General features: G+C 41.2%; 1 protein-coding gene across 2 annotated transcripts in view; it reads right to left on the reverse strand.

Moving 5' to 3' along the window:
- LOC109852887 (sushi, von Willebrand factor type A, EGF and pentraxin domain-containing protein 1) overlaps positions 1–23,398 on the reverse strand; it is a 35,177-nt gene that overhangs the window by 11,355 nt on the left and 424 nt on the right. For both annotated transcript variants that reach the window (XM_020425730.1, XM_020424854.1), the window contains exons 2-16: positions 12,895–12,970; positions 10,785–10,818; positions 7,046–7,127; positions 6,636–6,802; positions 5,371–5,511; positions 5,014–5,243; positions 3,592–3,945; positions 3,124–3,498; positions 2,768–2,936; positions 2,263–2,625; positions 1,972–2,154; positions 1,713–1,889; positions 930–1,132; positions 222–842; positions 9–132 (exon numbers count right to left, since the gene is read on the reverse strand). In XM_020425730.1, the coding sequence (XP_020281319.1) occupies positions 9–132; positions 222–842; positions 930–1,132; positions 1,713–1,889; positions 1,972–2,154; positions 2,263–2,625; positions 2,768–2,936; positions 3,124–3,498; positions 3,592–3,945; positions 5,014–5,243; positions 5,371–5,511; positions 6,636–6,802; positions 7,046–7,127; positions 10,785–10,818; positions 12,895–12,966 (3,295 nt within the window). In that variant the 5' untranslated portion in view covers positions 12,967–12,970. The remainder of the gene's footprint in view (positions 1–8; positions 133–221; positions 843–929; positions 1,133–1,712; positions 1,890–1,971; positions 2,155–2,262; positions 2,626–2,767; positions 2,937–3,123; positions 3,499–3,591; positions 3,946–5,013; positions 5,244–5,370; positions 5,512–6,635; positions 6,803–7,045; positions 7,128–10,784; positions 10,819–12,894; positions 12,971–23,398) is intronic.

The following is a 23,398-nucleotide window of genomic DNA, read 5'->3' on the forward strand; positions in this document are numbered from 1 at the left end:
TTACTCACATTGACATTCGGGAACAGTTCCGTTCCAGACTCCGGAAGAAGTACAAATTACAGCGGAAGATCCAGACAGTACGTAACCAAAGTTACACTGGAATCTGACGAGATCACCGAAATGATGCTGCTCCTGTAGAACAAAGTTTTGTTTCTCAAAAAATTTAGTCTATAAAAAAAATTTATTTAGACAACCACATAAATTATTTACTTTTATTTTACCTTAGTCGACAATAGTTTTCCGTTTTCCGGCGCGGTCAACGACGGACACATCACCGGCACGCACGTTTTATTTCTCTGATACAAGTCGCCGTCCTTTTCGCCGGTTTCTGATTTTGCCAGTTTGTATCCAGCGGTGCCGTTGCCTTTGTACAGTTCGAAGCCCGTGTTACACATGCAGGAATAGCTGCCAGGACTATTGATGCACTTCTGATGACAACCGCCGTTTCCTAAAGCGCACTCATTGATGTCGGTGCATTCCAGCCTCGTGCAGCCCATTATCTCCAACTTCATGCACGGCGCAACAACGTAATCCTGTATTCTGAATCTCACATAGCGTGCCTCGATCGGCACCGGAAGATTCAATACGGAGAGGGTCGCTTCGAGAATCCTGAATTCTACCGGCGTTTTGTCCGGATTAGTATAATCCTTGAAAATGTCCGTCAAATCATCCGTGTACTGAATTCGTACGGCTGTAGTGTACGCGATGTTTTCGCCGGGCCTGTTTACGATCTGCGTGCGAAAACCGCGGATTATCGTAGGCGCTTTCATGTCGATCATCACCCAATTCGCGCCTGGTTCGATATTGTTGCCACACCAGCCGTAGCCGTTCAAACGAATTCCCTTTAATATCACAATAAAAGATATAACACAATAAAAGAAATTTAAAAAATTTGATTAACAATATGTTACAAAATGAGAGTGTATTACGGTTTTTGTGTATCCATTTTCCGAACTGGAAACTGTAATCGATTCGTCAGGAATGCCACCGTTTATGAGCCCGAGATCACCGATGGGCCGACACTCCATTGTCGGTGCGAAACCAGGTTTACATTTGCAAGTAAACGCGCCGGGATTGTTTATGCATTCCGTAGAGGCCAGATCGCATTGGCTAGACGTGCATTCGTTTATATCTGAAAATAAATAATGAAAAAAATAGAAAAAACTGTGTTGTTTCAATGATAATAATAAATATTTAGTTTTGTAAATGTAGACTTCGACAGGGCTACACTAAAGTTATTTTTTTGTTTGCCGGTTCAACAACAGGTTATAATGACGGGAAGTAACAATTCAAGCTCGATGATTTTATTTATACAATTTATTCATAATGATCGTGGACCGAATGTTCTCGTGTGAGTTTAAAAGTGTTCGCCAGACGAGCTGGGGTTCCGTTCGCTTTCGACCGGCGAAGACGTATCATATAGTGAGGAATAACTGACGAGCCGCTACTTTCGAGTAAACATATTTTATTCGCAACGGTTACACGTGTTTAGCCCATGAAATATCTCAACAAAAAATCGGCACGTGACACCAGGCTGCTTTCCACAAGGTTAAGCTTATTTGTCTCCGAACCGTGATCATAATAAATAACAGATTTTTATATTCAAACGGAACCACCAGCCTTTGCGAACGTTCGAGATGTCGCGATGAAAATACGAATAAAATATAATACTCGGAACTTTCTCGAACAACAAATATTTAAATAATATCTACCTTCGCAAGTTGGCACGTTATCAAATTGCTGATACGGTCCGCATTGTATGATATTTGATCCGGTTAGCTTGTAGCCTCTGTTACACTGCACTCTGGCTTCATCGCCGAAGAAGTAATCTATGTTCGTATCGACGACGAATCCATTTTTTATTGTTGGCAGCAGCGGACATTTAGCACCTATGAACAAATAAATTTCGTAATTTTATATAACAGTAGTGTAAAAGAAAGTCTTTTTTGTATATCATTAATATTTACTTACGCGAACACGTCGGCACTTGATCGGACCAGGTACCGTTGCTCATGCAAAGAATGACCGGATGTCCGCTTCGTACATAGCCAGGCTCGCATTCGAACCTAACGATCGTACCGTAACTTCGACCACCTCCATTCAAGATAGTTATGTTGGAATGAGGCGCTTCTGGTAACGGGGCGCATTGAGACGCTGAAAAAAAGTGAATACATGATTTTAAAACGTGCAATTTTTGTAATAATGCCAATCTTAATTTTTTATACGTAATTACGGTATCAATCAAAACAATTTTTAACGAACCTAAACAAGAAGGCTTCTTCTCCCATCTTCCGTCAGCCAAGCAGGAAATTTTCTCCGTCGGTCTTCCGGTTGGAAACGCGAATCCCGCGTAACATTGATAGGTCGCTAATCCTCGATAAGTAACGTTCGTAGAACCGATCGAGAATCCGTTGTCAATTTGAGGCACTGGACCGCAATAAACTTCCTGACACTTAGGAATATACGTGATAGACCAGTTACCACCGGGCAGACACTCCGTGGAAATTCTCGATTTGCCGGTGGCAAATTCCTGTCCCAGCAGACATGAAAATGTAATCACCGTGCCGAAAGCTGTATCTCTACTCGACGCTAAAGCTCCCTCACCAGGTTGTAATGGCGGACAATCTAAAAACAATTATTTTTTCGAAATTAGTAAAATACATCAGTTTTTCACGCAAAGATCAATGTAATAGAAAAAAAATAAAAAATAAAAAAATGCAAGGTATATATATTTATAAATATTGTATTAAAAGATTACACAGCTCACCGGCAGAAAATTCAGCTTTCCAGCCGCTGCTGCTGTGCAAAGCGTCGGAGGCGAATCTCACTAACATTTCTCCGCTTTCCGCAGTGAGCGTGATCTTAGGTCGAGTGTTCGAAGTGAAACCGCTTCCGGAATGTAAACGCAGTCCATTCGTGTTGGAGCCGTCATATATCTGTTCATTTCGCAAGCAGATGAAAGTTAAATAATCCCATCAAACACAGATGTGTGTGTGTGAAGCTTCATCATTTATATATATTTAATGGAATTAATTTAAATTTGTCTTTCACATCTTTCATATATACACACACGTATGTATAGGTATACATAAAACACATCGAAACTGTATGTGTTACGCTCACCTGCACGTAGTCTGTTTTGTGAACGTCAAAATTGACAAATTTCAGGGAGAGCGGTCCTCTGTCGGGATTTCGAATTCTGTACAAACATTCCTGATTATTGGGATAATCGTTAAGGCCGTAAGAAGGCGATTTAACCGTTCCGTTTCTCGCGATGATCGTAGCTTTGCAACCCTGCGTGAAGCGAATACTGAAACCCCTACGGGAATCGCCTAGGCTCGTTTTGAAGTACAGATATAAATTGTTTCCGGTGGACATAATGACAATCGGATTGTCCTCAGATTGTCCGGTGAGACGTGCAATCGGTCGGCTCATCGGTGAATCTCCGTCTCTTATGAGAATGTAATCCCGATTCGTCTCGAGATCCAAGTCCTCGATCTATCAAAGCAGAAAAATACACATCCTTGTTTTTTTCATTCAAAGAAATTGTAATGTCAAATATTGAATTTCGTTTAACACAAAACGCTTTACCTCCAGAGACATTATACGTCCAGGCTGAGCCTGCAGAATGTACAGGCACTCGAGACCGCCCGGATAATTTTGCGGATAACCCGGGGACGTAAGCACTTGTCCTTGCGGTGTCGCTCTGAGAATTCCGCCACAAGCCTGTGGCTCGGTTTTCCACGAAGCTCGGAATCCTTTTCGCTCTACCGAAGAGTCAGTACTGAACTTTATTATCATGAAATTCGAGGCTGAGACGAAGAGTTTGCTGCCGAGTTCTTGCTTGCCCGAAAGAGTCGCAAGATTCACGGACTTCTCCTCGGTTCTACCGCCTACGAGGATCTGAACTATGTCGAAACTCTTCTCGGTCTCGAATTCTTGGAACTAAAAATAACAAGTTATGATTACAATAACTTACTAGTAAACACAGGCGTGCACTACGCGCACGCTGTTATTGTTTTTTTATTTTAACGTATTGTGCCAGTAAACACAACCTGTCACCGCAATGACAGCTGATATATACGTCTTACAAACAATATAATACACATGAGAGAGATGTACATATAAGAGATGTCAGAAATAATGCATGAAAATCAAACTCGAAAAATAAAAGAAAAAGAGAAGAATAGACATAAACATGTGATTAAAGTCACGCGACAAGGAAAAGAGTAAAAAAGAGAATATTATATATATTATATATAATACAAACAAACACACACACACACACACACACATATATATATACCGTAATCACGTGACCAAAGTTAGTGATCCCGCCGCGGTCGCGCGGCCGAGATCAGTGACTCCCCCCCCACCAAGGTCGCGCGACCGAGGTCAGTGACCCCGCCGCTGTCACGCGACCGAGGTCAGTGACCCCGCCGCTGTCACGCGACCGAGGTCAGTGACCCCGCCGCTGTCACGCGACCGAGGTCAGTGATCCCACCAAGGTCGCGCGGCCGAGGTCAGTGACCTTACTGTAGAAGGTATATAATACATATAATACAATATAAAGTATAATATAAATATTTAATAAATTATATGTATAATATATATTATTTAATATTATATATAATATAATTTACAGTCACGTTACTTTAGTCACGTGTTGTTTTTCTACTTTTTCCTGTCACGTGACTTTACTTTAGTCACGTTTAATTTTCTCCACGTGTACGACAAACTGTCAAAATCGCTTTTCTGTCATTATTTACTCTCTCGATCTTACCGATTCGATTCGACTCAATCAGCCAACCAATCAATCTGCAACGCGGAAAGGAGGTAACAATAGATGCGATACATTCGACTTAAAAACGCGCACTTTGCGGTACACATGAATTTTTTTATGAGGAACTCGATGGTTTAACACAATTTGCAATAGATATTTGCAATAGATTTTTTTTTCGTTGATTTAGAAATACACGACATACGTCGACTCGTGTTAAATGGAAGATTCACCTGTAGGAGAATGTTGTGACCTTGAGGGCCTTCCAGAGTCCACTTGCAATTGCTGAGGGGTGCATATTTATGTGGGTAATTCGGGCTCTCTACGACGTCGCCGCTGCTCGCCATGTAATACTGGCAGTTAGCCGGGCAGTCCAACTCGTCGGAATAATCGCCGCAGTCGTCCTGCTTGTCGCACTTGAACGCCGCGTTGATACACTTGCCGTTCGAGCAGTGGAACGAACCTACGAAAAGAGAGAGATACTCCGTCACGGAAGATTATCACGTCCCGTTCCGCGCGTGAAATATGAAGAGCTTGCCGTGGCCGCCGTTACGCGGTCGCGTTGCCAGCGATTCACGTGACGGTCTTACCGGAAGGACAGGCGTTGGCACGGCACATGAAAGGAAGAAGAGACTCGCACGTGGTCAATTCCCACGTTTGTCGGTCGTCCGTCAAGACGACGTCTACGCACTCGCCTGACTGCGGATTCGGCTGTCTCGGCGCCCAGAAACCTACATTTTTTAACAACGCACACATGTAAAAACATAATTCTCGCAAATGTCGGTGATGACAGTTTTATTTTTTTTTAATTGCGGCCGTAACGAACGTTTTGTATATCATTTGTTATTGCTTCGTGCAACAAAATGTACCTAATAATTAAATGGAGGTAATAATGAACAATATCTTAAATGATATGTGCACGTATCATTTAAGCAGGACGGGACTATCAAGTTCGTCTTATGTGTTATTACGTTAGTTGATAATTGCACCTGCTGCTGTAACGATAATACACAGTTAATTGCGCGCGCGCGCTTAGCGCGTAATTAATAGTGCGGTTTAGTGGTGCGGACAGTGGTGTGTAAATGCGCGGGGGAAATTGCAGCTTGCGAGCAAAACGGACACAAAGCGACGACATGTCTTTGAGCATTGTTGTGGGAAAAGTGTGTCTTCGTGCCGTGTGTATGTATGCGAGTTCCGCGTTTCCGTGACCCTGATAGAAACTGGCCCCGCGCGTATGGAAGATCGGAGCGAAACGTGCGCGCGCGCGTATTATTGTTAGTCCGCTTAATTTTGTAATACGTTCAGAAACAATCAAGCCAGAGTTTTATTATATTAATTGACATTAATAAATGTTTTTTCTGTAATAATTAGCTGTTTTTTCACGACCAGAATACGTCACAATTAAACTATAATTAATCTATATTCAATTTAGAGATCTTTCAAATTTTCGAATAATATTTATATAATTTCTATAAAAGTTCTAATCAAACTCAAGGTTTTAAAGTTAAATTTAAAAAATTTTTAGATCTTCAATTTACAGTAAATGGATTTTCAGAAAATTGAATTATAACATATGACATTCTCTAAAATTTTTATCTTTTTTGTGATTCAAGAGACGCATTTGCGGATTCCATTATATTACACGGAATATCGGTCAAGGTCTTGTAGTCGATCGTTAATGGCGAAGAGCGAGGAATAAGACATCACGCGCACAAGAAAAATAAAGCAGAGAGAAGCGCGGTTCTGTGTGTGTTTGTGCGCGCGCGTGTGCTCAAGGTACACCCGGGATTACGAGATTCGCTCGCGCAGAATGCGGCGAGTAAATCGAGCAAGAACGGAATTGTGCATTACGAACCGGCATATTGAGAGACAAGCATCGCTGCGGCGGACTCGAGAGTGTTGGTTCGCAGATCGTCGAGCGAAGCGAGTCCCAGCCAGTAACGATCGAAATGCCGGCCGATCATACTAGCCGACATATTGTTCTCGCTGTAAGACTCCACCACCATCAGCTCGCTCCCGTACCTACAACAGATGATCAAGATTATCGTCAAGATCTGTGCTGTTAACATCGCGTAATCCATACAAGAATGAAGAGAATTTCTTCCCAGATTCGTTTCTCCCTCGAGATAACTGAACCAACAAGTTGCGATATATATCGCGTTTTTTTTTAATTTTTATTTTACAAGAGAGACATCGGTCTCTTATTAAGGTCGAACTTTAGATAGCTGAACTAATAAAAGGAAGGATTAATAGCGCGTGGCTTACCTCCTGCATAGTTCCGCCGCTTTTTCCCAAGAGTGTCTGATGTTGAAGAATTTATAACAGTGTATGCCTCGCAGCTCCCATCCTACGCAACGAAGAAACATCACATTAAACTGTCTACCCTGCCAGAAATCCATGCACAAAGTTGTAATAACGCATCGCAAACATGCGATTTCAACATTTCATTATACTCGCTGCGAGTCATTGTCTTGTTGCTAAACAGTGACTTTGTAAATAAAAAGAAAAAAAACTACACACAAAATTTCTATGTATTGTTTAATACATTTTTTTCTTACATCGCACACGAGGTTTGTGTCCGAAGTTAAGAACTTCTGGAAAGCGTAGAAACAGGAAACCCTACTCTGAAGTATGTAAGTGTTTCCACGCAACCGGATACTTTTGCTCATCTACTGTCGGTGAGCACACAGGAAAGGCGGTTAATCGGTGACCTGCGTCGACAGTGACGGACACAACGACCTCGATCGGTTTTAATGCACGCCTTATATATATAAGAGGGTTGACAGTCGAAAGGGACTTCACTGAAATAATGGAACTTTATCTCGCAACGTATCAACGAGTTTGTCTCGACTGGTTGTAACTAACATGTGTTTACTCTTCGACGTATCTTCTGCTACACTCTTCTTATCAACACCTATTGTTTTTTACATCCGGTTACATTAGAAAATTCTATGTAAACTCCGATCGCTTAGAATGCTTTAAGACGCACTTGTTAGAGTAAACAGGTTTTAGAAAAGTTTTAAAAAGGCTTTAAAAAGGTTTTAAAAATAAAAAAGTTTGATATCATGTTTTGCTTTATTTTTTACAAGTGTTTTAAACATAATTACTCTTTTGCTCGTTACAAATTCTCTCGTGATCAAAATTATTTTTAACGAAAGAAGATTATTTTTTAATTAGAGACGAGTTTGACCGAAACGCGCGTTGAAGAGAAACGATGTACGCGGCATTCCTCAGTCATATTGCTGATGCAGTTGGCGCTGGACTTGTCGAGAGAGAGAAAGAGACTTGATGACGACCTTCCTTTCTTTCAAAAGGTCAAACGGCCATGCTGGGCATCACGCACGCGGTTCTCTCCGACAACCATTAGCATTTCTCGTTCGAGGAACGTATATGTAAAATATTATTTTCCCTCAGAGAAGAGACGGGCGTGATATTTTAACTTCGACGATCACAATGTGCGTATTATCCCGTTGCGGTTGAATTGGTTTTGAGAAAAGAAGGAAAACATTATGTCGCTATTAGAAAATATGAATAAAAATGAGGAAGATTGCATTAAAAAAATCCACAAGGATGATACGCGTTGAAGCTTGAAAAAATTTAATTGTTTTAAACTGTAATGATAAAAAAATTTCTATGGAAGTGTGTAAAAAAAATGAACGGATGGAATGAAGATCGCGAGATAAAACTTTACTTAATTAAAATTTTATTATAGAGAAGAAAGATGATATAATTCTTCGGGTCGTTGGCTTGGACACGCAAGACGGTGTCTCTTTTCCTGCGCTTGTGGCCGTCTCTTCGCGCTGGATACGTTCTTCCGGCAAAAACCGCGTGCGAGCGAGCGAGCGAGTACACGCGCGTACAACGTACATACATACATAGCACGACGGATGATCGCGTAAGAACAGATGAGCGAGCGTGTTGCCGGATGTTCTACTTTTTGGAATCCCGTTCGACGGTGTGTGTACTCGGTCGAGTTTCCTCCGAGTGGAAGGTAGATAACTGTGGCAGCGAGTACACGTCGGTGTATATTTTTAGGGTCGCGTACAACGACGATGACGAGACGGAGGACGATGTATAATGAAAACCAGGGAGAACGAGAAGAAGAAGCAGGAGATCGTGGAGGAGATGCGCGGAGGGATTCACGGTTTAGGAATGCCGTCTCGTCCTGTTTTCCCCGTGGTCCTTTTGGATCTACCTGATTTCTCGCCACCAAACGCGCTACTATTGTACGTCCAGAAATTCGGTTCAAACATGATATCAGTCATATCGAACGTGAACCTTCGATTCTAGAGGATGCTGTGTTTGGAAAATTTATTTAATCCTAAAATCCATACAACATGAGATCGGATGTCGAAACTTATGGAGGGCGTGCTCTCAACGTGTGGAATGTAAAAAATGTTTTATGTATAACTAGACTGCTGCCGACACACGTAGTAGTGTGGATTCCACTGCTGGCACTTATCATATTAATAAGAAAATTATACGTGTCTCCGCGAAGTTTTTTATTCCCGATTACCGATCTATAACGTAACACGTTGGCATAATGACGCATCGCACAAATTGCCCCATCAAAGATACATGTCTCTCGAGATTGAAAATTCTACTTTTAATCTCTAAATTCAGTTATCGGCATTAAAAATGCGACATTTTGTTTTACAAGTTACGGTCTTGTCTCTTCACTTATCACATTAAGATGTTTACGGAAATATCGACGGAAAAACGTTATTCACACACAGAATAATTTTGCTTTGTCCCGACGTTTTGCACGGAAATGCAACAATAACTCGCGTGAAGACGTGGGCGCGACTGAGCAAAACGAGGATTAATCGACGTACAAAGAAAGAGAACGAGAAAATAAAAGAAACCTCGCTAACACGGAAGAGAATAGCTAGCACTTGCAATTTTTCCGGCGCACGCGACTTATGGGTAACGACCGGCGGTCCCATATGGTACGTGCAACCTACTTAATTGCATCGGCGAGTAACGAGGAAAAGTGGAGCAGCGTTACGAATGGCCGAACTCTTATCCTCATTGTCTCACACGAGATTTATTTATCGGACACGCGCGTGCACTTCATTTTTGAAATCCTCGTGCACGGCCGGCGTATAATTGCATTTGCGATTCAAAGCGCTTCCTTGCTCATTTAAATGGCATACGTGGCGCGACCTAGTAAAAAAAGAATCTTTCCCTTATTTGCAACTCTCTGCGCTTGCGAGCGTCACAACTAAACTTTTATCATTCGCGACAGAGAGTAAACTACTTTCTTTCAATAAAACTAGATTATCGAACGAAAAGCGTCGTGACAGCTTTAAACTACGAACAAACTTTTTTCTCGCGACTAGAATTATCACCCAGTCAATTGTTTTGTTTCCGAGAGAAAATTCAATTTCTTCGGCAATCGTATGATTTTTATCTCTCCCGCAATTATATATCCTGAAATTATCCTGTGCTACGTCGGACACTTGTTTTTATATTTCCGCGGTAATCTCGAAAATCGCTGAGCCGATTTTATTGCCCCGTTTGTTTCGTCATGATTCCTGAGAGAACTAACTTCTAACATTCATCGATCTCAAAAGTAAAAGTCACCTAACGTCCAATCGCCTCAACAATGCCGATTTCTACGATGTCTCCGAATATAATTAAAGAAAAAAATCTTTACGGTGCGACTTTCACATCACATCTTCTCATCACGAGTCTTTTTAACTATTCACAAAGACGTGACTGATAAATAGACACGTCCGCGTGATTTCTGTTTTGCATTTTTCTCACTTTTAAAAATTGTCTGCTTAGAATATGCGAGATCACACGCGCAAGCCAGATCTTTTGAACGTTGTTTCCAGTAAAAAATTTGATTTATCACTGAAACTTTTCAAACCTGTCTCTCACTCGAGCAGGTGTGTGTGTGCGCGTGCACACACACGTTAAAACCGAAAATAACCTTTTCAAGGCAGAGAGGGTTCGATTTAAGTGTTGCTCAAGCAAATATATAAATATTGTTACTCACCGTTTGGACAGATGAAGACATTTGTATTAGGAACCTGCAACAGAAATGCGACGTTTGCTTAAAGTCAGATATCTGACATTCCTGCACGTATACCTATACTAACATTCGAAAATCCACTGAATTCTCAATAGCGCTTTTGTAAATTAAAAAAAAAGATTAGCACTTATTGTACCTAAAATTTATTTGTGCTTAAAAATATATTTTACTCAAATTTGTTTACATCTCTTAGATTTTTTTATTTATTATTATTTTATAGAACTAGACGGACGCTATGTGTGCCTGTTATTAATTTTATGTAATTTTATGTTACATTGAACTGTCAAACAACACACGTTTGACAATGTCTCCAGCTATGCGAAGCAAACTGCAAAACGAACCAATCAGCATCGTGATAAGGTGTCAATATTTAGCGTCTAGATATTCGAGAGAACTTCAATACATATCAACTTTCGATGCTTTTCTTGAGACAAAGAAAGAGAGAGAGAGAGAGAGAATAAAGCCATTTAATATCTGAAATCGATATGCTGTGTAAAGACACTTGATTTAACATTTGGCTTTTAAAACTTACAATAAAACTCGAAAGTTTGCACTTTCATCTGTTTTAATAAAACTTTGCACGAGCGTTTTACAAACGGAAGTAGCATTTTTTTCGCTCAATGGCTCTAGTGCCGCGGACTATACTCGAACGTGCCAGACGCATTGTTATCTGGCGCGGGAGAAAGTGAAGATGCAATCTGTCCGACAATCTTCGTTTCTTGTGTCCGACTCCCAGAAGGAGGCAGGAAAGTATCTTCGGTACTCCAAGAAGAACGGACTCCGGGACGCGACTGTATATTTCGTTGCTTTTGTACGTACGTATTGCGTGTGTATCGGTGACATAACGGTGACTACATTCCTGCGAGAGAGGAGTGTGCAAGAGAGTTGCGGCAGCTCTGAGAGGAAGGCTGCACCCTCTCGTGCATTCTCGCGCGAGTTCGCCTCGCGAAAATTGAGTCGCGCGCTTTAATGAGAAACCGTGCGCAGCCGCGCACGTGCAACTTCTATTAAACTCAATTTGTTCGCAGCAAATTACAATAGGAACGTGACATTACGTAAGATTTTAACGTTTACTGAATTGTTACGCGAGGAGACGCGCGTTGAGGGATTACGCGAGGTGAAAACGTAACGCGCGGGCGACCGTTAAATTCTAAACCAAACGAAAGTGCTGAAAAGCGTATATGTGAAGTATAGAAACGCGTGAAAAATTAAACGCAATCCGCGAGAGAAATCTATACAAGAATTTTAATTTTCCGCCACCAATTGCTGGACAAATTGCTGCTTTTTTTTTTTAACGGAAACTCTAGTCAGTCTTTCAAGAAAAACACTCAACTTTACTCGCGCGCGCGCGAAAAACACCTGGGCTTCGCATTCCACGTTTCCTCTTCTCCCGCGAATCGCGCGCTATCTACGTCCTGCATGGTTTAAAATGTTGTAACAACGTGTGTATGTGTGTGTGTGTGTGTGTTTGCTGTGATCGTGGAGGCGCGCGTTAGTGCCAGTACGTGTTCATGTGCACGTGCGCGGGCGCGCTTGTACACAGAAATTCACTTTCACCTCACATATGCCACATCTCGTGGAAACGAGCCGCGGCACACCGCTAACTCCTACGAAGCTCGTCGCCGACATACCAATTACTTCATAACCCGAGGTAGAAACTCCCAGGAATCCTTACAAAGGGCTCGTCCCGTCATCTCTTGCGTATTTTCCTTCCGTCCTTCCGCTGCGCGCGGAGCCGCAACTTTTTTTCCGCCTCGTAAAACGAAATTACTCCTCGCCGAGCGCTTAAGTTTGCTTCGTTCGAACGACGCGGTTAAGTTAAAAAGCGCCCGAGATATTTTTTTTTTTTGTCACGTTTCGCTGAGCGACTTAACTTTTCTCGTAAGAGAATGCCAATATATATCAGCAAACAAGCGAAAAATTTAGAATTCAATTTGTAGAAACGCGACGCAATAAATGCGGAAAAAAAAAACTACGAGCGTCGAGTTAAACGCGAATAATTTAGCCACAAGTAGCGCGGATCGAAGCGACGTTCTTTGAAGTTCTGCTGAAACTTTGATAGTATCACACTCACCTGAGACTCCGTTAGCTGAAGATGGCACAAGAGGACGGCGACCCATATGGCCGCCAACTCTCTTATCAGCATATTCCTGCAACAGATGAGAAAATTATGTGAGTAGGCGTTAATCTCGCATCTCTACGGGTACGGCTATGTAATTAAACTACTATTGTGGAATATTGTTTGAACGATGTATGAACGAGGTATGTGATTTCTTTGATGACTAATGCGCTTCTGTCATCGATGCATTGAAAATTAGCGAGCGTCGTTTTATTTTTAGAAACCGCGCACGATTGGTCATCCAACAGCGATCTATCGACTTTTTTCACATTCGTCGGGCGTTCATCATAATCGCGAAAGAACGCGGAAGACTTATCGCCCGTTTCTGTACACACCGTCGAATACACACCGGTTCCCATAAAATTCCTTACGGTTTCTGTAGCTGAATTGTGGCACGGAGCAGTTGCATACCTCGCCGCGTAACCGAGATAACCGTCGCCGACCACGAGATTATTATTGATGACGCGTTACGCCGCGTTCTCTCTCTCTCTCTTTCTCTCTCTCTCTCTCGCTCTCTCTTGTTCTATTGCCTCTTTGCAGTCGCGCCTATATCTGTTAACAATAGCACCAACCATTTGTTTTTCACCAAGCTGTTCCGAACATTACGCGTCATTCTCTCTCATCCATTGCTCTGACATTCTACATATTTATTTATTTGCGTAGGTTTATATTAAAATAAATCCCTTTTTGAAACATAAATCTCTCACAGAGTATCTCTAGTGTATTTATATCTCTTTAATATATGTTCTTGAATACATAAATTTAATATATTTTGTTTTACACTTGAAATGTGTTTTTTAAACTCTAATAAAATTAAATCCACGATTGTGCCACAAGACATGTAATAAAATTACATGATTAATCAGGTCGTTCTATATACATTATCGTTTTCCGCAAGCGATTACGAACAGACGTGTGACGCAACGGCCGCGAGGCGCGTCGGATGAGCGAACTCGTGGGAAGCGCTGGAAAGCGATCGCACACTCGCAGCGCTTAGCTTGTTCGTACAATGTATGTATGCGCTTCGCGCAAAAACGAAGTAGACATTACACACACATACAGCGATGAATCGCGAAAGTTTATTATATTTCACGTCATTACACAGTCGCTTTTATGCAATCGACGCGCTATTGTCCGTTCGGAGAAGCGCAATATTTTAACTGGAGCAAGCGACCGTGCGACTCACGTTCAATTAGCAACCAAGAAGTGGTAATTAGAACTCAGCGGAGATTCGGAGATGCTGTCGCTTCCGATTGCGTCGTGGGAGCAATTCGCGCGAGAACTCTTCCTTAATCACACACATTTATACACTTCAGGATTTCGTTCGCCGCGGCGAATTAAGAGAGAGAGATATACTTGAAATAATTTGAAACGCAGAAAAGTAAGAGGTATTTACAGAAGAACAATGGTCGAACACGCAGTTAGGAACTTTCGTGATTTCGTAAGAAGAAGAAGAAGAAGATAACGAGTCGATTACTGTCACTACTCCGTGGGTACGTCAATTGTGGAATTAATTCTTCTCATTTCTTGATTCTTCCATCCGCTGCGAAATATTTCAGATCGCAAGAAGTTAATTTGCATGTTGGAATGAGACTTGCGAGTCTCCTCTTGTGCTGTACTTGCGTAAGAAGCGGGCGCGCGTTGTCGTCCCGATGTTGAACGGAGGTTCGATCGCTCGGCTGAATCGCCAGACCCGTTAGATTTTACAATCCGCAGGAAGTAGCTATCGGTACCGACCGCGAGACGAGATTACGATTACGCATGATTACGATCGTTGTCGTTGCGGCAGGAAAACTTCCTGCGGTGAGCTAAACGCCCCGGCCGCGTTGCGCTCCGTTCGATAGTCGATTCTCGGCGATTATAACGGTTTAGCAGGGAATCCGGACGCGCGTCACAACGTACGCGCGTTTCTATGTGTAATGTTTATGTACAAACACACATCGCGGTGTGAACGAAGCGTTTTCTTCTCCCGAGGAAACATCATCGACGCGCGTCTGTGTGTGCGGATCGTCCTGCTCCTGTTTGTGATGCAAAACCGGTAAAATGGAATCGAGCAAGTCCATCGCTCGCCGTCCTTCGAATTGCTCCTCGTGTAATGTTTGATAGTAGGTAAACGGAAAGAAGTTAAACCTGTTTTTCCGCATCTTGTATATTTTAATTCCTTTGAGCGCGCGAGGGCGTGTTTCGAGATATCTTTCGATCAGAGAAGAATTTTCGCGCATGAAAAATTCCCAAGGCTCATTTGATAAAATATTAAGAACTAATATGCGCTGTCAACACGATCATGCTGAAACGGGATACCCTTCGCGTTCTCCGAGGGAATTTAAATGTCAATTGTGCGAATAATTCAACAGAGGGGAATAATGTTCGTTATTATCTATTTATAAGCTGAACGTGCATAAAAAATGAACGCACGCAAGAAATATTTAAATTAAACGACAGATTGTTGGAAATAGTAAAGACGCTCGTTGTCGTGTTTGCACACAATGTTACCGGTCGGTTTGTGTATTAATAGCGTTGTGCGAGTTGCGTATCATTCATGCACTTCACAATCGTTAATTACCGACTTCGCGTTGGTGAGGATAAAAAAGATAATTACGCATAAATATCGGACAGAAGGATCTCAGGCGCTGACTGACTGTAGGTCAGCGCTAGAAAGTATTCGGGTTTCCTGTTTAAGCGGTGCACGAAACGGTGCGTGTAAAAAGCGAGCAATGACTTCTGAGAGCGCGCGTTCTCTGTGCTTTTCGCGCGGTAGCCGAGCGTGAAAGAACGCGAAGGATAATTCGGTACTGGAAATCGATCGGCAAACTGTGCCAGACGATCGGATACAAATCCGTAATAAACGATTTACATCATTCCAATCGAGAAATCGCGCGTTTTTTTATACGATCCTGGTTAGGAAAAAAAAAAAAAAAAACAGAGCAGCGGCAAGGTCTCCAACAAGTTATTTTATGACTATGCAACAAAATCATTCTTCTTCGAACTAACTTGAGAGAAGACGTTTCGCGTTTGTACGCGGTCAAGTGCGTATCGGGGAACGTGCATTATACAAAATTGCCATTTTCCAGACAGTCAAAGTGTAGCGAGATATTGCAAGCGAGATATCAGCTGCTGTGGACAAATTTATGTATCTTCCGCGCGCAGTGTGCCGAATAACGGTCTCTACGTGTTACCAGGAAACGTTCGCATCGTCGTGTAATTACGATAGTACTGCAAACATACTTTCTAACTGGATATCCTGGCTGTATCTTGATCCTTACATCGCGATCAATTATATTGTATAAACCGTAATAAAAGGCGATTCCGGATTGCGCGAGCGCGTCTTTAATTACAGTAATAAATGTGATATTTAGAGTTAATTTGAAGCACAGAATCGCGCGTACCGACTGCAATCTGTATAACGACTAGCTAACGTCACTGTCTTTAATTGCGCTCCTGTATCATATCCTTCGTATATTTCTTCCGAACGGATTTCGTAAAAAAAAAAAAAAAAAAAAAAAACACTTCCCAGAGCGATTAATTTTTCTAACTCTCTGTGAAACTACGGTAACGAATTTCTCAAGGTTTTATCACCTTTTTACCGTCACATTTAATATCATATCGCGCGCCCGACGGTGTCGCTGATACCGCAATTTGTGATAAATATAATTGCGGTATCTTCCGAACGTATCTTTATCTTAATTGGCGGTGAATTCTCGTTTCATACATTTCTCACGCGCATTTTCTTCGAGATATCGAAATTAAATACAAGTATCGATATATCTGCTTTTTTATTCAGGAAACCTGCTACTTACAGACGTACGTTTTGTTTTTTTCGAAACGAAAATCACACGCTCCAACTCAAACGGAATTCGTAATAGTGATTTTAATTGTGAGAAGTGATATTTCAGTTTATTAGATAATTACACGATAATGAAAGTTAGTGAAATCGAGTTTGCCTACGTGAAATACAATATTTTTCTCTAAAATGTCTCTTCGATGAAGGGATGAACGGTTTTTGCGAGGCGCGTATAATCGTGTTCATTGGTTTGCGACATTTCCGAGATGAATGCAAAATGTATCTTCCTGTGTTCTCTTCGCTTTTAAAGATGACTCCAACGACGCTCGAAATTACAAAACTTTGTTTTGTTCATTTAACACAGACATAGGCTTCTTCGAGTTCATCGACTCGATAAGATGTACACACGGACGCACATGAACGTATTGCTCAAATACGGCAATCACGAATGAAGTACCGCTGCGTATTGTCGGCCGACCACTTCCGGTTTCCATCGTCGGCAACGTATCCGGTCCATGACTAAATTGGTAATCGATACATCGTGACATCGGATTCCTCGCGGATGTATTCGACCCACGTGATACACGAGAAGTTTACGTAATCATTATCTTATGTTCCATATATAACAGTAGCTCATGTACAATATAATAGTATACAACAGTATATGTACAATAATATGTACTACTAGAAATAATTATACCACTTTGTTAATCGTGGAATTGCATTTTGTTATTGCCACGTTCTATAAATAATATTGTTTTACCAAACCGCTTGTTTCTTTGTGAAAAAAATTTTTTCAAAAAATTGTCGCTCTTAATTAATGGACACAATGAGAGATGTTTACTTTGCGCAACAGAACATACAACACATTGCCAAAGAAAGAACAACGAACTATGAAAGATTTCAAAATTGATTATAAGATAGGAAGAATTGAATTAAAGAATTGCGCGCGGAGAAGACGTCTCAGTCATTATCCTTTACGTAAAACGTAATAAAACGCGGCTGACTATGACTCCGTGAGAATTTTGCACGCCGTCGCGCCTCTTAGTGAATGGAAACAACATGTGGCCTGATTACCTCAGTGTTACCGTAATCGCGTTATACACGTCTTGGATGAATTGGCGAGCGCAGCTTCGACATCGCGCTGTAACAAGACATGATCTAATTTCCGGTTGTCATCCCAAACCAGCGTTTTCTCTTGTATGTTTTTTTTTTTACGTAACGATGTACGTAAAGTAGCACGACATGGCACACTTGATAACACCGTCACGAATGTCTCTTCATTAATTTTTTATTGTACATAATTTAATAAATATAATAAAAATAAATAGTCTGGAAAAAAATGTTGTTGACAGACGTTTATCGAAGCGTAGAACTTGAATTATAATGAGGAACGCGTGGGAAATTAAAGGGTGTATTTTCAAAGACTATATACCTTTCAGACTCTCTTGTGTGAGAATTATTATGTTCTAAAGGAAGTTTGAGCAGACTCGCCTTTGTACGAAAGGTCGGGATGTGGACCTCCCCCTCTTTCGTCACTGCCATTCGCAATCGTTAGCATACAACGAGGCTTGTTCCTTGCCGCGCGCAAGCGAGCTTTAATTTCTTCGCCATCTGCCCGTTCAATTTATTTTCTAAAAAACTACACCTACGGTTTTTTACGCGCAAAGACAGGATATTACTTACTTAAGAGACCAAGATTATGAGCGCGTTTAATCTCACGACACAACGCGTGTACACGCGCGGTACACAACGACAGATAAAACGAAACGTTTCTACGGCATTGCAGCGCTCTGGTCGACCGTACAATGGTCGAAAGTGGTATCTAACACCGGATCGTAAAACGACCAGTCGGTCGGCATTTCTTTCGCCTGACCGACGATTGTGAAAATGTATTATCCCAGTCCCGGACTTCTTGGAGCCACCTGCGTTCTTCACTCAATAGCGTTGATATGACGCATTTCCCGTCGTCGCTTTCAGAATTGAGGAATTCTGGTACGTGAGATATAGTAGCCGGGTATTATTAGGGTCACAAGTCGACGCGAGGATCGCACACGATTTATTCCAGAAATTCAGCCCGGCTTCGTTGCGATGTAACAAGTAATTTTTTGTCTCAATTCTCTTCTAATTCCGTTCGGTATTGTAACTCACATGTTCGTATTTTATTTGCTTCTCGCTTCGTATAAACGAAGGCACCAATTAGCACAGGCTACCGTTAAATTATTCCGCGGTATTCCACTAGGTCTGCGAGCTTGACGCAACGAGCGACCGAGCAACTATCGCCCATTACTGAAACTGGTTATTAACGCGAAATGTAAGCCAATTTATAGATCATCAAACGTCACGTAATATATATGTTTGCGTGCTAATGTATATTTTTAAATTGTAATTTAAAAAACACAAAGATTGAAATAAATTTATATGAGATACACTTGTTAAAAAATAGTTTAACAGAACGCTACTTTAATGGATTTTTGTGTTCTGTTTTTCTATATCGCGCGAAGGACACGGGAACGTCATTAAGCACAGCCGTGTTGCTCGTCATTCTCGTGAGCGTGACTTTTGTCATATCGTCCTCATTAAGGCCGGCCTCTGGCGTTTACCGTTTGTTTCCTGAATGCGGGATGCACGTGGCGGCCGATGAAAATTCAGGGTCGAGGTTTGAGACACGTTTTCTCGCGATATCGCCTATCTACCTAACACGTTTGTTATACCGCGCGTTATTCTCACGGTTCGCTGACCGATAAAGCTTGTCGCCGTCTGCAAACGACGATGTCACGCGATCAGTGAACGTCGCGAAGAAACGTGACGTTCGTTTTCAGAGACGAGCAGGCATTGTTTAACCGCTTTGTTAATATTCTTCAGCAATCGCAAAAAAGTGTCATATAAATTTATCCAATCAAAAAAAAAAAAAAAACACGACAGTAAGTATATTTTTTATTTTATATATTTATGGCAGTTTTTTCTTCTAGAGAACATTAGTTTTCTTTCTGATAGGCATCTCAGAGCGTCGATCTTTTATTAAACCAAACTGCACAATTTATTCTGCAGGAACTGTGTATAAAACTAACAAGACGAGAACGCGTTACGTGATTAATAAAGACCAAGACTTCCAGAATCGCGGAATAGTTTGTACACGACGACCCGATGTGACCCGTGACGCGCCGATACCGTGCAATTTCGCATTTCTTGCAGTTCGTCGACCGAGAAAAGCATGAGATATAGCGGGCGCCGCGCTGTCGCGAACGCGGCGGTCACGTGCAAAAGCGCGGCGTGGCGGCCGCGCGTGCGATTCGAACGAGATGCATTCGCGATGTGGAGGAGCGGCGAAGTGAGGTGAAAATACGAGGCGCGGCTGCCGAAGGAGCCGCGCGGGATGCCAGCCGAGCGAGCACACAATTCTTTCGCTTTATAATTCGCAATGTTGTTGCACTCGGGGCGTGGTCATGTGCAAAGTTGCACACCGTCATGGCGCAGCTGCATCACGGACGTTTGACAGCGCGGAAAAAAAAATGTGCCCGCGCGATTATCATCAAGCGCCGAGAAAGCCACAATTACGATCCTCGTCACCGTAAAACAGCGACTGCATCACGTAGGGGCGACAAGAGAAAAGCGCGCGGCGCGTGTTTTATCGACCGCGTGCGATAACAGCCACGAGATTCCACGAGAGAGTAGTATAATAATATTTTGCGGTTTGCGCGACAAACCGAAAAATCGTTGATAAGTTTACTGCTATTTTGTAATTTGTTAAGTCTGTGTAAATAATAGTGAAGATATATATATATATATATATAAGGTCAACGATTACTGTAACAATTACTAATAATAATCGATGGCTGTTTGAGAACTTCGAGGTGGTCATCTAAGTGTCTCTCTCTCTCTCTCTTTCTCTCTCTCTCTCTCTGTTACGTGACTAGAATTTCTCACGGCGATGATATGCTCTAGCCGTCGGCGACTAACGGTAAATCTCAGGCAAGTAGTAACGTCATAGCTTTAACGAATTTGTCGTTAAGTCACGGATTCAAGCGAGGTGTAGCAAAAATTCGAATTCCAAATGTGTGTGGTCGTTCATATATTTAAATAAAATATTACTGAAGAACGTTGTTGAATCATACAATATATATATATCTCTCTCTATCACGAATGTCACGTGTCATATGGTAACAGAATTCTAATGATTTGTTTTTTTTAAATAAAAATTTCACGAAATATAAAATGATGTAAGAACTGAAGAAATCACCAAAAAAAACGAGAGAAGAAAAACTCTCTCTCTCTTCTTTTTTTTAATATGCAAGATGAAATCAGAATCCTTCGGTACATACCACGTGCGGGTACTTATCTATCTGTATGCCAGTATCCAAGTCATGTACCTGCCTATCTACCTACCTACCCAGCTACCTACCTACCTACCCACCTATCAAAAGCCGCAAGGCTGATCTATGTTCTCTTTGCCGCCATAATGGCAGAGAGATTAACCTTCGTTGAAAGTATTTTAGGTCACGTCATAAAGAATTTTATCTAATGCAAATGTTCTTCAAACAGTATAAATAAGAACTAGTTCATCGAAATAGAGAACTTTCTCCAAACATAAAAAAATATACTTTATAATCTCTGATAAATGTATCGTAGATTATATTCTACAATAATTTCTCTCTTTCTCTTCGCGCAAGAAACTATCTGGACTCAGAAGCAAAGCTGTTTTACAGCAGCGGAAATATTTATGACGTAATATATCATGCCGTTCTCTGCAATAAACATATTTATATTATAAACTTTAATGTATACAATAAAAAATTATATATGCGTGAATAGAGAACCTGTTTATCTCTAATCCAACAACTCAGGCAAAGAAATTGCAAAAAAAAAGAAAAAACAAGCAAAGGAATCCGATGGATCGCGGTTCTCTTCTCGTTCGCAACCAAGCGGCATTTGTGGATGAAGTTTGCAACTGCGTTTGATGCCGCGGAAATTATCCATGCCGAGTGCGCATTTTTAAATCATTTGAAGCTCGCGCGCAAATGCGCGCAAACTCGTAATTTCGTTCGTTCAAACATCCTATTAGCATTTTACAAACGCAGAGCGCGAACGAAGAGCGAAGGCAACGTATATAAAATTTACGAAGCAAGAAACTTTCTCTTCTATATTTACGCGCGTTCCTACAGTGCTTTACAACGCGAAGTTCTGCCACACGCAACCCCGTGCGCAGAATCGAGCCGGTAGCGATGTGTCGAACACGACATGCGCGAAAGAAAATCCCGCGAATTGCAACGCAAAAACTGACTGAGAGATCGACGTGACACGTTTGTGAGCATCGGAAAAGGAAGTTCACGAAGAAGCTTCTGATTTCCGTAAATTATATATATATATATATACACAATGTGCATTTCACCTACATATATACGTAAAATATCAAATTTTAGTAGATAATTAATTTACATCATCTATACAAATTGATGTAACACTGAAATTTTGAATTGTGTGAAGTATTTAGATTATTTACAGTCAGAAAAATGAACATTCAAACTTGCTTGAAAAAATCTGCGCGTGTAACCTAACGTTACATCAACGTGAGAAATAAATGACACGGTCTGTGTAGCATTAAGTTTCATGATACGCAGAGTCAGTCTCACACTACTCATACAGATAAATTTTTTAAAGAATGGACTTACTTAGTTTACATCATAGATTAGATCGTTAAATCGCTAATTCAATTAGCACAGTATTTTGTTTTATTTTAATTCACGTGTTTTCTGCGCGCGAAGATGCTGCGAAACCGGTGCAAATTTACATGATTCTTTGATGTTTTATAAAAAAATCCATGTTGAACTTTTGTCAAGTGTTGCGTAATGATTGATGTCTGCTCTTGCGTAAATGCGTGCGCGCTCATTGAGCGGCTTCATTTCATTTTCCGATAGAACAGCGCTTTTACGATAAATTTCGTTTGTTTTTGTTTGCCACTTTCGAGAATATAAACAAACGCGTATCAACAATCGGCAGTTGTGTATTTCTTGAAATTCGAAAATCGCAGGCGTAAGATTGTGAACGGTAAATTTCGACATCTCTCGCGTAGTCGTAAATGATTTCCACACATATAATTATACGCAATTTCGACACATGTATCCAGAGGCATTTTTGTCATGGATATACATAAATACATCCCGTGACTGTACACAGAAAATCATCTAAAGTTTTAGTAGAAAATATTAATAAACATAAGAAAACTGTGTGGTGTTCAGATAAAATAGAAAATTACTTTCTTTTATCTCAGTCATTCAAACTGTTTTTGGTATGAGATTATTATGTTTACAATTGCTAGAGTCGAAGAAATGTCAAACAAACTCGAGACGTCTTTGAGATCATAATAACAAAACACAATTTTGTGATTTTCTTCTACATATTTCCAATCAAAAATTTAATCAAGAGTTTTGCAATTACACACACTGGCGAGAGAGAGATTCGCATTTCATTGCATCGTATCTGTTAAAGATTAAAAAAAAGTTTGAACCCTTCTTGCGAGATAATTTCTGTGGAAAACTGCCATCTTCACGGGAGATCTTTTTTTTCTTCAAAAGGACCTACTACCTAGCTGTACTGTAAAACACGTTGAATTTGGCTTCGTATTCTCTCGAATTCTCCAGACGATGCGAGTGACCCTGTGGCGCCTGCTCGAAAGAAAGG

Source organism: Pseudomyrmex gracilis, unplaced genomic scaffold (genome assembly GCF_002006095.1).
Source record: "Pseudomyrmex gracilis isolate BER0280 unplaced genomic scaffold, ASM200609v1 scaffold_0, whole genome shotgun sequence".
Lineage (NCBI taxonomy): Eukaryota > Metazoa > Arthropoda > Insecta > Hymenoptera > Formicidae > Pseudomyrmex > Pseudomyrmex gracilis.